This window comes from Scyliorhinus torazame, chromosome 13 (assembly GCF_047496885.1).
Source record: "Scyliorhinus torazame isolate Kashiwa2021f chromosome 13, sScyTor2.1, whole genome shotgun sequence".
NCBI lineage: Eukaryota > Metazoa > Chordata > Chondrichthyes > Carcharhiniformes > Scyliorhinidae > Scyliorhinus > Scyliorhinus torazame.
The window spans coordinates 184,917,371-184,933,759 of record NC_092719.1 but is presented as its reverse complement, the minus strand read 5'-3'; the positions used below and the strand labels follow the sequence as shown (position 1 = coordinate 184,933,759).

Here is a 16,389-nt window from a genome sequence, read left to right as displayed (position 1 = left end):
AATGGGAAGAGAATGATAGTCGACAGGCAGTAGCCCTCAGGAGTGATGTGCCGCTGAGAGAAGCATTCTTGTTCCTCCTGTTTCTACATTAAACCTTTAAAAAATGACTGTGTCTAGGGCAACTCCATTTCCTAGAGTCCTAAAATAGCATTAGGCCTCGTATTATGACCTGTTTTAGGCAGCCGACCCGTGCAGCTGAAAAATGGCTCAAACCAAAATCGGTTTGGGTGTCTCAAGCATCCTTGGGACATAAGACATTGGTCCCTGAAGTTGTCCCTCAGTGCACCCATTTACATCAATCAAGTCCATATTCTACTTATTATACAAGTTTAGCACCTTTCTTCCTGCAGAGTGCAGAGGAGAAAACAGAGAGGATGTCATAAAATATGTGAAAGTAATAAAGCACAGGAGAGGGAATTAGAAGACAAAAAAAAACAACCCAAAATTTAGACACAAAACACTGACTACTCATATTTGAAAAAGTTGGTATTTATTTTAATATCCAAAATGTTGCTGTTTGTAATGCCACTGACAGCATGTTGAATTTTGACAGTCAAATTATTGAGTGCAGTCACAATGATGGATTGCAGTGTATTTCATGAAATTGCCTGAATTGAATCCGTACAAAATAAATCCATTTATTCTGTTCTTGCGACAGTGACATTGGTCAGATTTAACATATTTACCATTTGCGCTGTTACCAGTTCTATGTTTCCGATGGAGGATTAACATGGTTTTCATCCTGCCACAACCCCCGGTAATCATTATAACAATAATCTAATATGACAGGTTAAAAAAAAGGTCTTGCTTTCATTTTTAAAAGTCAGACATTTATAAAATAAGGCATTATATGCTCGCCTCACTCTCAAAGTGCAAGGCAGATTAAACAGTTCTGCCCTCTACGACGTAAAAATATGAAACAGACTTTATTTTGGAAATGTATCTTGAGGTTTGATTGGTGCTGCACACAAAGAAACTGCCACTTTGCACATACAAACTTCCCACTTCAACATTCCCAAGTCTTGTCTAATGCTTTCAATTGGGGACCTTGTATTTCAGACAGAGCCCTTCCTCTTTGTCAGTACAATCGTTTTTTATAACGACCTTCGACAAAACTTCTGAACGAAAATAGTGAGACACACTGGCCCAAGTTCAAGACAAGCCAACTAATTGTTAGTTAATTTTCTTTATAAGTGGTTTATGGATGTCTGAGCACGTCTTCTTAAGCAATCTGATGGATCATTCACTGCTCAGTTTGGGGATTTAAACCACAAGTGGAGCCAAGCACCCATAAGCTTTAGTTTCAGATGGAACCAAGCAGTCACTCTGGAGCCAGTCACAGTCACTGTTTGTTGCCAAAATAACACTGTGTGGGCAAGCTGCCCATTAAGTGCACTGTTTGGAGCCGGAAGTTGTGGTTGTGCCTGATGCTGGGTTATTCACACCATCAATCACAAAGCTCCCTTCCCTTTTTATTTGATGGATCCCAGCGAGCAGGGAAAGTGTCAGGAGCAGGCTGGATGTTATGCCAATTATTTTTTAAAAAGCAATTAACCCAAAAAGAGATTAAAAAATACTGACTACGCTCATATTTGAAGAGGATTGCTAATGTCTCCCGACCAATGAAAATATCTGTTGGAATCAAATTGCGTTCATGGCTCTGGGTTTGCTTAATTCCACTTGCAAAATGCGAATGTTAGTCTTAGCTACTTGCAAACATCTGAATAAGTTGTAATGGTACTATATTAGAGCTATGCCATCCTTTAAATTTGTCTGATATGTTTCCTTGCATAATATGGCATAAGAATAAATACATATTTACATTGTTGAAGTAATATCAATTGAACTATCAGGGCTCACACCGATATTAAAGAAAAACCTTCGCCACCCAGGTTTTACTGCCGTCATGTACATGGATTATGGCTGCACCATTGCATTCCATTAATCTGAACTACTTTTCTACCCCTCGTATGTACGTCACTTGGCCCAAATTGGTAAATATTTAGTACACTTGGGGGTACTGGGCATGGGTTTAAATCTGTCAATGTTTTTGACATTTTTACACAACTTTGTTGTGTCTCTGTTTGTGAACAAAATATGCATTTCATTTCATATTTCTTCTGAAACAGTACGCTGCACGAGCTAATGTTGTATGTTTTCTTATAAAATCTTGCTGACATTTTGAGGGCCTCCCGATATTTAATACTTTTACGGTTCACTTAATATTGCTTGGAAGACTAAACTATTTCTTTTGAGCCAGCTGCATTTGTTGTCCATGCTTTACAGGATAAAACTATATTACTTGCTTCCTCAAATAAGTGATGAATAATTAGGAACTAAAACCACACTGTTATGTCTTTGTCTGCTAAAGCAAATCATTTTAGCTGACAGGTTTAATATTGTGTTAAGTAAGGTGCCATATGAGATTTTCAAGAATTTGCTCAGAGTACAGGAGTTGTAGATACACAGGACAGTTTTTGACATGCTTTATGAAACAAATAGGAAAACCCAGTTTGCAGGTCCTCAGCATGAGATAAGCAGTGGATTCACCAGGGACTGGTGACTCCGAGCCTTTTCCGAAGGCTTCCCAGATAGCAGCTCACAGGCAGCAAGTTCATGATACAAGGCGTTCAATACCTCCAGGATGTGAGCCTTTCCTGTAAGAAAGAACCAATTGTTAAAATGTTTCTTTGCTAAAGCAGCTTCCCATTCCTGTCACCGCATCTCGGACTTTCCCACCCATGAGCTTATTTCCTTTGCACGAGTAGGGTCAAAGTGACCACTCCTTTACGCATCTTCATAATCGCAATTAAAGTTCTTTTTAACTGAGCCACAATGTTTGCCAAGATGGAGAACGATGTGATCAGACATGGTGACATAACCAAAACCAAAATTATAATTTCATGGTGTGGAAGAAGCCCAACAGACAATTGTATGGAAAATTAAGATTCCAACCCAAAGTTCTGTTTTAAAACCAGCCCTTCTATATATCATAATGCATCTGCATTTAATTACATGAATTATTTTGAGTGTAACGGGTAATTATGTGGGTAAATGCAACAGAAATGTTATGTACAGCATAATCCTATAAATAACATTGGTATGAATGACCAATTAATCATCTATGTCAATCTTCACATCTCGTCCCCTTGTCCGCTGGGCTCAGAATTCACTGCCCCCTCCCCGTTCTCTCAAACCTCTGTCCATCCATCTCCATGGCCAGCCTCCCACCACTATTGGTTTCTTCAGTTGTACACCACTCCTCAATTCTCAGCCTCCAACCTCTTGTGCAGAAACCACCTCCTCCCCTCCCCGCCACACCTCTTTAGACCATTAAATGTAGGAGCAGATGTAGGAGCAGAAGTAGGCCATTCGGCCCATTGAATCCGCTCACTTTTATACACAGTTTCTTTCAGCTGCTCTGGAATTTCTTCCCTAAACTCCCTCCTTTTGGCACCTTCGTCTATTCTTCGAAGACCCTCTTGAAACTCATTTCTTGGACTGAAAGTTTTATTATTTTTCTTAATACGTGCTTCCTTTGATCCCTTGAATGAGTTGGCATATTGCTTTCTGCATCAAGGACGCTGTAAATGTGAGTTGTTCTTATCCTAATCTGTTTGCTGATCAGAACACAGAATGTTTCTTGCATATCATTAAAGAATGCTGCGGGATCTTTAATACCCAGTTGAACCATCAGGACAGATAGGACATTGGCTTAACATCTCATTTGAAAGGTGGATCCCTCTAATAATGCAGGATTCCTTCTGTACTGTACACTAGTCTAGATTATAAACTCAATTTTTGCAGTGGAATTTAAAAATACAAGCTTCTGAGGTCAAGTTGACATCATTGCGAGAATATGCTGATGGCTCGGAGCTATTGGTGAAGGTCAATGTTATACTGCATTTGTTTATTACTGATGCTCTTATTTTGCTTCAGAAAGAGTATATATTTTATAAACTGCTTCCTGTTTGTTCATTTACTGACTCGGGGCTCTTTGTTGTTTTGGCTGTTCTAATATTTTCTCTTCCCCATACCCTTTTCCTTTTGGCCAACTCTCTGCCCCCTTCCATAGACCAGGAGCTATTCTCTATTGAGCTTTAAATGCTGGATATAGCATCTGGATCTAGGATATAGCACTGATTGGCAAGAAATTACATTAAAATATACAACTCGATACAAAAGATAACGAAAGAATAAAATGACCAAACAAAAGGAAAAAGTCAATTGAAGGAAAATGCAGGACGAGTCTGTTGAGTTTGTATCTGCAATATGTCTGGAACACTTCTTAGTGACGTATTCAAGAGCAATATTGGCAAAAACTGAGAAGTAGACTCTGCCTCAAGGGTCGGGAGTGGTGCATGGATAGGGTGCAAATGGGGCAAATACAGTGCCAAACAAAAACACAGTAAAAGGTATTAGAAGGGAGTTTAAAGAAGATAATAACATATCACGGTTGCTTTTAATACTTCATTGCTTTTCAAATGAACAGGGCGAACCAGGAATGGGGAACAAAGAGTTGGAATGCTGTTGACTTACTAGCCAAAACCATAGATGACAATATCAGCAAAATCTGTTTTATGTTAACCGGAATACTTTTTGAAAAATATGATTGCATAACATCCTGTCTGGCTGAATATTTCTATGGCTGTTTATATACTTGAAGCAACCCTGGAATGCAAGACATAACATCCATTAATCATCCATTGATGTGCTGCAGAAAAGTACCCCCTTTGCAGATTAACTACACCACAGAATCATAGAATGATACAGCAAACCTTTCTTACCTGTGCTGGCTTTTTGGTGGGGTTGTCCAATTAATTTATTTTTCCTGCTCTTTCTTTTTTTTCCTTTCAAGCATTTATTCAAACCTCTTTTGAATGTTTCTATTGAATTTACTTCCATCACCCTTTCAGGCAGTGCATTCCAGAGCACAGAAGCTCTCTGGATTTTACCAGCCCGCTGGAGATGGATTGGGAGGTGGGATGCTTCATAAAGTGTGGAGAGGGGGGCGAAAGGGGGAGACCTCCGGTGACTGCATGTAGGTGGAAGTCGCATGTTGGGTGGCCTCTGCTCGGGTGGTTTTTGGATTTTAATGCCCGGTTTCAGGGGCAGTTTTTGAATGAGCTGGTGCAGGAAGGTATAAGGAAGCTGGGAGATGTCGAAGACCCAGAAGAAAGTCACTGGAAAGAAGGGGCGAGCGAAAGTCCGCCGTTGAGTGAACAGGTGAGCCTGGCAGGAGGAAAGATGGCGAAGGCTGGATCACTGGGTTGGGCCGTTCCCCTCACAGTGGAAACTTTGAGCGAGGTGATGGCTGGAGAATTCGAGAGGCAGTTCACCAAGCATATGGAGGTGCTGCAGACGGAGTTGATGGCTGCAATGAAGGAATGGGTGGAGGAGGCGATTGCCTTAGTGAAAGCGTCAACGAGGTATGGGAGCAAGGAGAGAAGTTGAAGGGGGTGAAGGAGGCTCTGTCGCAGCACAGTGACCAGTTCACCTTGATGGGTGAGGATTGCAGAGGATGGCGGAGGCGAACAAAGGGCTCAGAGCCAAGGTGGAGGACCTGGAGAACAGGTCGACGTAGCAAAACGTATGAACCGTAGGCCTGCCTGAGACGGTGTAGAGCCCGAGGCCGACTGAGAACTTTACAGAGGGGCAAGCAACCTCCCGATATGAGTTGGTCAGGCCACATCGGTCGCTCAGGCCCAAGCCGAAAGCAAAAGAGCCACCGATTGCAGTTATAATAGGCTTCCATAAGTTTCACGTTAAGGAGAAGGTCCTGAGTTGTGTAAAGCAAAAGCGTGAGATGGAACATAGGATGTCTCTATACGCTGATGATCTGCTGGTGTACATCTTGGAACTGAGCACCTCGGTGGGGAGCATAATGGAGGTGCTTCAGAGATTTGGGACATTCAAGGGGTATAAATTTAATTTAGGAAAGAGCAAGGAGGGGGAGGCTCTGTGGGTAAAGATGGAGGCGGGCTCCTGAGGAGGTTCAGGGTTATGGGCCCTGGCAATGGCGCCGCTTCCGATGGCTCCAGGAAATTATTTGCTGAGTCTGCTGGTGGTGGCCACTTTGAAGATTTGGAGGCAGTTTAGGCAGCACTTTAGTCTGGGGGATGGGTCGGGGGGGGTGCCGATTAGGGGAAACCATAGGTTTGAGCTGGGGAGGATGGACACGAGGTTTCGGGGATGGGACGAGAGGGGGAATTAAGGAAATTAAGGATTTGTTTCTTGGGGGGAGGGGGTGGATTCGCGAGCCTAGATGGGCTGGGAGAGAAGTATGGGTTGGTGCAGGGGGAAGGATTTAGGTACATGCAGGTTTGCGACTTTGCAAGAAAGGTTCCCCCAAACATCCTGAAAGCGCTGGCCTCTTCATTGTTGGAGGCGGTGCTGTTAGCAGGGGGGTTGGAGAGGGGGTCGTTTCGGCGATCTACAGGAGGATTCTGGAGGAGGTTAGGGGATTAAGGCGAAGTGGGAGGAGGAGCTGGGGGGGGGGGCGCTGGAAGAGGGGCTGTGATGTGAGGTGTTGAGGAGGGTGAATGCTTCGACCTTGTTTGCGAGGTTGGGGCTAATACAACTGAAGGTAATATACAGGGCGCACCTCCCAAAATCAAGGATGAGCCAGCTGTTCGATGGAGAGGAGGATGTCTATGAGCGATGTGGGTGAGGCCCCGTGAACCATGTTCTTATGTTCTACTCCTGCCTAAAACTGGAAATGTTTTACCTGGGCACATTCCTGCCCCAGCTAATATTGTAGGTGCTGTGTTCAAGGGGCAGGGTTCGCCTATTTCGGCCTCTTCTGCCATTTTCGCAAAAGTGGAGAGGCTTCTGCCATTGCAAAACTTCAGGCCAGACTGTCCAATAAATTAACTGCATATTCGTGTACTTGCTGCATCTATGTGCCAACCAGTTGGAACTGGAAAGAAATTTGATTACTCACCATGCTGAGGGTTATTGCAGGACTCCAAAGTGCTGAGCAAGATTTTTCCTAATGATCTCCTGGACACATTCTAGATAAAATAAGCAAACCTCTTATGATTACATTGTAAAATGAAAATGCATTTACTTTTACATTTTAGCTATCAAATGCGGTGCCACTCACACTTGATAACCTTCTCGTACATTTATTTCTACATAGGCTGAAACTCCTATTTCTTTCCTGAAGTTTAGCAAATATTAAAAAACATCAATCACTGCTAATGTGCAGGAAATGAGCTTTTCCTTATCATCAGCGTCCATTGCATTAAATTACTGAAAGCTATCAGAGCACTATTCACTTACAAGGTCACGTAGTTGCTGCAGGAGCTGTAATACATCTATCAGTTTTTCTTCAATTAGTGACAGTCGCACTCTCTCTGTCTCTAACATCTGCAGCTCCATCTGAAGCAGTTCTGTCTCATCCACTTTTTGCTGTAGTTCACACAGTAAGGACCCTTTCAGCTGTAAAGAGTAAGTGGGGAAATAATGGGTGTGCTAAATTTTTAAAAAGATTCATAAAAATAATAATAATAATCTTTTGTTGTCACAAGTATGAAGTTACTGTGAAAAGCCCCTAGTTGCCACATTCCGGGCCTGTTCGGATAAGCTGGTATGGGAATTGAACCCGCACTGCTGGCCTTGTTCTGCATCACAAACCAGCTGTCTAGCCCACTGAGCTAAACCAGCCCCATATAGTATAGCATAGTATACCTTATAGCATAGTAGATGGCTCACAGAATTCCTCTTGGTGAGGCAGAGTTTTAATGCTTTATAACATAAGGGTGTATGTAGAGGACAACAGTACTTATAGGGTTGAGTCATAGAACTTCCCAAATTCCACTCTTGCTGCTGGTATTATGGAATTTTTACCTTGTGCTTTAGGGATTGAATTCACTTACTATCAATAAAACTGTAAATGGGCATGATATATTTAATTTTTAGTCCTTGGCATGTTTAAAGCTAAGATTGATTGATTGATTGATATTTATTGTCACATGTACCGAAGTACAGTGAAAAGTATTTTTCTGCGGCCAAGGGAGCATACACAGTACGTACATAGTAGACAAAAGAATAATTGACAGACTACATTGACAAATGGTACATCAAAAAATTGTGATTGGTTACAGTGCGGAATAAGGTCAAACAAGAACAGCATAGTGCGTCGTGATTAGTGTTCTTACAGCCCAAGGGAGAGTCATTGAGGAGCTGTGGGGAAGAAGCTGTTTCTATGTCTGGATGTGCGGGTCTTCAAACTTCTGTATCTTCTGCCTGATGGAAGGGTCTGGAAGAGGGCAAAGCCTGAGTGTGAGGGGTCTCTGACAATGATGTTTGCCTTCCTGAGGCAGTGAGAAGTATAGACAGAATCAATGGGAGGATGGCAAGCTGTGTGATGCGTTGGGCTGAGTTCGCCACACTCTGCAGTTTCTTGCGATCTTGGACCGAGCAGTTGCCATTCCAAGCTGTAATGCAGTTGGATAGGATGCTCTCTATGGCACATCTGTAGAAGTTTGTGAGAGTCGATGCAGACATGCCAAATTTCTTTAGATTCCGTGGGAAGTAGAGACATTGTTGGGCTTTCTTGACTGTTGCATCAACGTGAGTGGACCAGGACAGACAGTTGGTGATGGTGACCCCCAGGAATTTAAAACTATCGGCCATCGCCACTTCGGAGCCATTGACATAGACGGAGGGGTGTGTCGCACTACGCTTCCTGAAGTCGATGATCAGTTCTTGATCTTTCCAACATTTAGTGAGAGATTGTTTTCGCTTCACCATGCAACCAAATGATCTATCTCCCTTTTGTAGTCTGAAGAATGCATGATAATCTTGCACCAAATACATTGATCTTTTGGCAGTACAGGGGAATGGGGCGCTTTTACAGCAATGGGAAATGGTGCTGGAGTCTGGCAGCTTTGGAGTAGAATCTCCCCAGGACTTAGCAAGACAGGGATGGGAGGCCTGAATGTTCGGTGCTCACTGAAAGGTGGAAATGGAGGTGGGTGACCTGAAAATATTGGTGACAACGGCAAGTTATGGGCGTCCCTCATAGCGTGCAAATGAAGCATTTGACAGGACTTACACCATTGCAATGTGTGCTGGTACAGACATTGAAAAGACGTTGTATAATGAAGACAGGACCCCTTTAAACTTTTGTCACTGATGAACCTTCCGTGGACCTGAAGGAAATGCATCACACTGCTCAGACTTTTACCTGATCCATGTTTGTTTCCATTTGCTGGGTTTTATATTCTTTGAACACCAGTTGCTCCTTTAATTTTGCCACTTTTTCAACCAGTTCAAGAATTGCACCGTTGCTCTCGTCACTCCTTATCTTCCCAAATTCTGACAGCAGCTTTCTAATCGTCTTATCATCACAACTGTGAAAATACAACACATGATGACAGACAAAATTGATGCATTCAAAAAAACCTGCTAATTTAAAATTGAAATTATACAATGAGTTATAATTTATGGTCAAAATAATGCCGAGGTCAATGGCGTCGCTGTTAATTGTATGTAACTGCGACGGCAACTTCTGGTTAAGATACATTTAAATACGGGAATTCAAAAGTTGCACTTCGGAAGCACGCTGCTTCACCATTAGCTTCACAAGAATGGCATCTTTCCACAAACTAAAGGTGTCATAAAAAGTTAAATTCTGTCCATTTCAGTCCAAGTCCACTTTCTAATGACGAAAGCATTGATCTTTGCTAACTACCTCTCTGGCATTGAAAACGCACGAACAGACTCAAAAACAGCTTCTTCCCCACTGTCACCAGACTCCTAAATGACCCTCTTATGGACTAACTTCATTAACACTACACCCTGTATGCTTCATCCGATGCCAGTGCTTATGTAGTTACATTGTATATGTTGTGTTGCCCTATTATGTATTTTCTTTTATTCCCTTTTCTTCTCATGTACTTAATGATCTGTTGAGCTGCTCGCAGAAAAATACTTTTCACTGTACCTCGGTACACGTGACAATAAACAAATCCAATCCAATCCAAACCAATCCAAAATGAACTGTTACGGATGTGGAGTGTCATTCTTTCAGATTTTAAATGGTGTTTGCGGTTTAAAAAAATTAAAAAAACTTCTAATTAATTGCCCCACCCAAGAGAAAGAGCTGTCAATCAAGCAGTACTTTCCTTGGATGAAGCTGTTCCAACGAATTAATTAATGTCTGGACTCTCAACCATGCCTCACTGTGCATTCTTTGCTGAGGGTTGTGAGGAGCCATACAAGGTGGGTAGAGGGTTGGCATGGAGGGTATGAGGGGCCATGGGGGGATTGGATGGACGGGCATAAGTTGGCATGGGTGGGGCATGGGCAAGAGCTCGTTAATTTACCTTTCAATAGACTCCCTCATCTATGGTTCATGCCACATCTGAGGGGCCATGAACCACAAGTTCTTGAAAAGCTGGTCTGACTCCCTGAAAATTGCTGAGGACAAAGAACATCTATTCCCATAATGGATCCAGCCATGTCGAGAATGCAAGGTGCGGGCTCGTAACCTGGACCATCCTGCACTCTGATACTGCTCTGATAAAAATTGGAGGTTTCAGGAATCCCAGAATTGGACCTGCCTGACATTTTTAAAGGCCCGCTGAGGCAACCCAACTCTTCGAAAAGCCAGCCCACAATGTTCATCCAGCCAAACGTGAAAAATATCCTATTCATTTTCCCTGTAGTACTGGAATCGCCTGGCATTGATTTTACATTAGACGGTTTTGTTTACTACTTTGTTTCCATGACATCAAATAATGAAGCTACCCTTCAATTAAATATCTGTTTCAGAAACCCAAGCTATATTGGGCTGGTATGTGTACCTTACCTGCAATCCGTTTGAGAGAATTAGGGATATTTGGAATGATCTCATCTGTGAGATTGGAAGATATCAGAGGTAAAAAGATTAGCCTCTTCAGTTCAATTTTGAAAACTGGTTGGCCATATGATACCTAATGTTAAACTAAGTTACTCAAAGTTGAATTGCTTGAAAGGACTGCTCACCCATTCCCACAGCAACAAAGCCTGGTCAGAAGTTTCTTCACTTCCTTCACCTGACTCTTCTGATCTTCAGTCCATTTTTCATCCTCTTCATCTGAGGCAGCTTGTCCTTCTACTGAACGGAACAGCTGTTCTTCAACTAGTTAAAGCAGAGAAACAAAAACGTTATGCCGTTTAACCTTTCCGAGCTGCAGTGATATTTCGGTGACAGGTCATGATTGTGCTGGCCAATTTTCTAGTAATCCTCTTGCACTTTTCTTCCACAATTAATTACAAGCAAGAATAACAATCATTGACCGAGTTTTCCCAATAAGGGCAAACAGAATTTTCACACAACATTCTTTGAAATTTCATTAGATCTTATGGTTTGTTAATTTGTGAGCTACAAGTCCTTAATTCACTATAGACGCATTACAAACACAAATGAATCAGACTTTGTTCGTTTGTTAAGCACATCAGAATAATATGAAAATTGTTAATTATCTCAGGTATCAAATATCCAAACTTATTTAAGATACACTATTAAGTGAATAAAGTAGTCCTTGTAATCTGGAAAAAGGCAAATGTCATGACTCTGATTATTCGCTACAGTTGCACATTCAGTTGCTGTGAGTTATATGACAAAACAATCTGTGCATTGTACGATCTCCTAACTTGCTATATCATGGCCATTTTATTTTGAAACTGGGACGATCTCTATCACCCATTCGTCTCTCATTACAGAGGAAGTGTACATTTAAAGTTCAAGCTTCCATTTGTCCAAAAGTTTCATTTTTTTCTTTTCCCCTCTTTATGTGTTGAGGTTTGCAATTTCGCCAGTGCTCACCAAACCAGTGGGGGTAAACCCCCAAATTAGGCTGACTGTTTTTTGGCTGGAGTCTGACCCATGAGACCATCACGTCAGGTGCTCCTATCTATTTTGCAAATGCAATAGACTATCAGTGGGGAGTGCGCACACACAGGAAATACTTTATAGCGTGGTACTCCCAAGTTGTTGTGTGCAAGGTATGGTATTATGTTACGGAAGTTTTAGCGATGAAAACCACAACACAACAACTGCAATAACAACAACCTGCCAAATAACTGTCAAATCTGCTGGACTGGGTCTCTGTGGCGTGATGCTTTAGTCATGGTAACAGTGGTTGCAGATTCTGCAGGTTAGAATTGCATTCATAAATGCACAGAATAAATGGACAGACCACAAGAATAAAACCCGTAATGTAGACTGCTCTACTGAGCTGACAACCTGTTCTTGCATTGAAATGGGGATGACAAAGGGTGGGCCTACCAATCATGCTGTGGCAAACAGCCAAGCTGTATTATTACACCATTGCCATTTATCTGCTTACAGTATTTTCACAATAACTTCATTGCACTGTTAATGTAAGCCTACTTGTGACACTAATAAAGATTATTATTATTATTATGTACCTTCTCAAAGTATAAAATGACATTTGAAATTTGCCCAATAGTTTATTGGTCAATGTGCCTACTTCACAATCCTTTTCAGCACCTGCAATAGGTTAGACAATAATATTTCATCTCTCAGGCCTGGGTTTAATCCTGGCTCAAAATACAAAGAACAAAGAACAAACAAAGAACAAAGAAAAGTACAGCACAGGAACAGGCCCTTCGGCCCTCCAAGCCTGTGCCGACCATGCTGCCCGACTAAACTACAATCTTCTACACTTCCTGGGTCGGTATCCCTCTATTCCCATCTTATTCATATTTTTGTCAAGATGCCCCTTAAATGTCACTATCGTCCCTGCGTCCACCACGTCCCGGATCCAGCAGCGAGTTCCAGGCACCCACTACCCTCTGTGCAAAAAAAACTTTCCCCGTACATCTACTCTAAACCTTGCCCCTCGCACCTTAAACCTATGCCCCCTAGTAATTGACCCCTCTATACTGGGGAAAAGCCTCTGACTATCCACTCTGTCTATGCCCCTCATAATTTTGTAGACCTCTATCAGGTCGCCCCTCAACCTCCGTCGTTCCAGTGAGAACAAACCAAGTTTATTCAACCGCTCCTCATAGCTAATGCCCTCCATACCAGGCAACATCCTGGTAAATCACTTCTGCACCCTCTCTAAAGCCTCCACATCCTTCTGGTAGTGTGGCGACCAGAATTGAACACTATACTCCAAGTGTGTCCTAACTAAGGTTCTATGCAGTTGCAACATGACTTGCCAATTCTTATACTCAATGCCCCGGCCAATGAAGGCAAGCATGCCGTATGCCTTCTTGACTACCCTCTCCACCTGTGTTGCCCCTTTCAGTGATCTGTGGACCTGTACACCTAGATCTCCCTGACTTTCAATACTCTTGAGGGTTCTACCATTCACTGTATATTCCCTACCTGCATTAGACCTTCCAAAATGCATTACCTCACATTTGTCCGGATTAAACTCCATCTGCCATCTCTTCGCCCAAGTCTCCAAACGATCTAAATCCTGCTGTATCCTCTGACAATCCTCATCGCTATCCGCAATTCCACCAACCTTTGTGTCGTCTGCAAACTTACTAATCAGACCAGTTACATTTTCCTCCAAATCATTTATATATACTACGAACAGCAAAGGTCCCAGCACTGATCCCTGCGGAACACCACTAGTCCCAGCCCTCCAATTAGAAAAGCACCCTTCCATTGCTACTCTCTGCCTTCTATGACCTAGCCAGCTCACCCCTGATCCCGTATGACTTCACCTTTTGTACCAATCTACCATGAGGGACCTTGTCAAAGGCCTTACTGAAGTCCAAAAAGACAACATCCACTGCCCTACCTGCATCAATCATCTTTGTGACCTCTTCGAAAAACTCTATCAAGTTAGTGAGACACGACCTCCCCTTCACAAAACCACTAATATGAAAATCTCCATCCAAATGTGTGAATGAGGAACATTTAAAAAAATAATCTCAAAAATTAGCAAGTAAAAGAACGAAAGTAAAGCTGAATTATTAAAATGAAATAAGATAAATCAGATGAATAAATATGAAGAACAAATGAAAGTGAAGTCATATAATGTAGTGCTTTTAAATTTTCTGATTTACACCCCACATTCACCAATTGTCCTTACTATTGTAAGCTGATGTTTCTGTATCTCCTGTTGGGGACCTACGTTCCTGGTGCGCAGGTAAACAACCCTTCCACTCATACATCGGAAGAGGGGGCCTCCGATCTTGATTGTTTGGCTGTAGGAATTGAAATTTCCTGACCTCTGACCTGGAAGAAAAAGAAGGAAATGTTTCTGTATTGATGTTTACCATCTGGCAACCTGGAAGTGGAACAGGGGCACTTTAAGAGATGGATCACATGATGCTGTCTCACAAACCGGCTGTGTAACAAAGCAGCCTACAGTCTTAACATCTCCTGAATAAAACTCTTTATTTGTTTGAACCTCTGAGGCCTGCAGACTTAATTTTAAAATCACCACATAAAAACTGGAGACGAGGTAGACGAACAGCGTTTGTAGGCGCCTGAAAAGAAAGTCAAACACCATCTGTCAGCACCCGAAAATAAATATAATAAAAATCATTGCGACACAAAAACTGGCCATGGGTGGGTCAAACAAGGGCTGCAGCCACAGAGGAACTGAACAATCATCGAGGAATCCAAAGAAAGCAACTTTGGAAAACAGCCTGCTACGTGCTCTGCCCAAAATGATCTGCAACATGGGAAAACCATGAGTAGGTGTACCCTGCAATGACAGATTTAGAGCTGGGCATGTTGTAAAACATGAAAGGAAAATAATCTGAGCTCAGGTTCGTCATGTTTTGGGGCAAAAGGAAGCAAGATAGTGCGCAGAATTCATGGCACATTTTACACAGGCAGGCCCTTCCATAGTGAAAAATGGGAAGAGATTTGGAGCCGTGGGACCATTTGGCAAGAATACAGGGCGGGCTTCTCTGATCCTGAGGCGAAGTGTTGACACCGTCGTAAACGCCGTCGCATTTCCCGACGGCACCAACATGGCCTCAGGAGCAGCAATTCTGACCCCTGCGGGGGGCCAGCTCCAGCTGCCGATCCAGGCGTCATATGGGCGCCGAGGGTCTGCGCATGCGCAGTGGGACGGGCGCAATTTCCGCGCATGGGCGATGGAATGCTTCTCCGTGCCGGCCCCGACGTAAAATGGCGTAGGGCGAGAGGGGCTGGCGCGGAACAAAGGAGGCCCCCAGCCCGAGAGGCCGGCCCGCCAATCGGTGGGCCCCGATCGCAGGCCAGGCCACAGCAGAGGCCCCCCTCGTTGTCGGACCCCCATCCCCCCCCACAGGCCGCCCCCAAATCCTTCAACGCCGAGGTCCCACCGGGTAAGACCAGGTTAGATCGGTGCCGGCGGAACTTGTTTTTTTTTGTACGGCTGCTCGGCCCATCCCGGGCGGAGAATCGCTGAGAGCGCCCCGTAGAGCAGCCCCCGACTGGCGCCGCGCCAACCGTGCTGGCACAATTCTCCGTTTTCCGGAGAATCGCGTCCCGGCATCGGGGTGGAGTGGCGCAATTCGCGCTGGTCGCGGCCATTCTCCGGCCCAGCCCCGGGGTGAGAGAATCCCGCCCACAGAGCGAGAGAACTCATATACAGAGAGATTCAACCATTTTGGTCAAGCGAACAGGATAGTAGCAGATATAAAAGTGTAAAGTTTCCTGAGCATAATGGGGGGGGGGGGGGAGGAATTCATAGAATCCCTACAGTGCAGAAGGAGGCCATTCAGACATCAAGTCTGCATCGACCCTCCAAAGAGCACCCTACCCAGGCCCACTCCCTTGCCCTATCCCCGTGACCCCATAACCCCACCATGTTTGGATGCTAAGGGGCAATTTGGCATGGCCAATCCACCTAACCTGCACATCTTTGGACTGTGGGAGGAAAGTGGAGAACCTGGAGGAAATCCAAGCAGGCAGGGGGAGAATGTGCAACTCCACATGGACAGTCACTCAAGGTTAGAATCAAACACGGGTCCCTGGCACTGGAGAGGAAACAGTGCCAACCACTGTGCCATCGTGCTGCCCTTTGACATCCTGAGGCGTCTGGTACAGCCGGAAAAACCAGGCACGAAAACCTACGATGAAATAGTTGAAACGTTGGCAGGGACACTATTTGCCGAAACCTTTAGTCATCGCAGAAAGGTTTAGGTTTCATAAGCGCAACCAAAAAGGTGAATTGATTGCACGGTTTGTAGCTACCCTGAAAAGACTGGCTGACACTTAAAATTCAGGGATGTGTTAAATTATACTATCAGAGACAGATTAGTCTGTGATTTAACGGATGAAGTTATTCAAAAGCGATTGTTAACCAAAAGCAACCAGGCCTAAGAAAGATTTGGAAGTTGCAGTATCCATGGAATTAGCAGCCAAAGAAGCTCAATAGTTGGGTTTGAGCACAAGCTTTGACAAAGGGTCAT

General features: G+C 43.6%; 1 protein-coding gene across 1 annotated transcript in view; it reads right to left on the bottom strand.

The window, feature by feature from the left end:
* Window positions 1-473: 473 nt before the first annotated feature.
* The window catches only part of efcc1 (EF-hand and coiled-coil domain containing 1), a 116,258-nt gene continuing 100,342 nt past the window's right edge, over window positions 474-16,389 (bottom strand). Inside the window, exons 2-7 of the mRNA XM_072472556.1 lie at window positions 14,070-14,215; window positions 10,996-11,131; window positions 9,194-9,359; window positions 7,285-7,443; window positions 6,944-7,013; window positions 474-2,657 (exon numbers count right to left, since the gene is read on the bottom strand). Of these exons, the coding sequence (XP_072328657.1) occupies window positions 2,524-2,657; window positions 6,944-7,013; window positions 7,285-7,443; window positions 9,194-9,359; window positions 10,996-11,131; window positions 14,070-14,215 (811 nt within the window). The 3' untranslated portion in view covers window positions 474-2,523. The remainder of the gene's footprint in view (window positions 2,658-6,943; window positions 7,014-7,284; window positions 7,444-9,193; window positions 9,360-10,995; window positions 11,132-14,069; window positions 14,216-16,389) is intronic.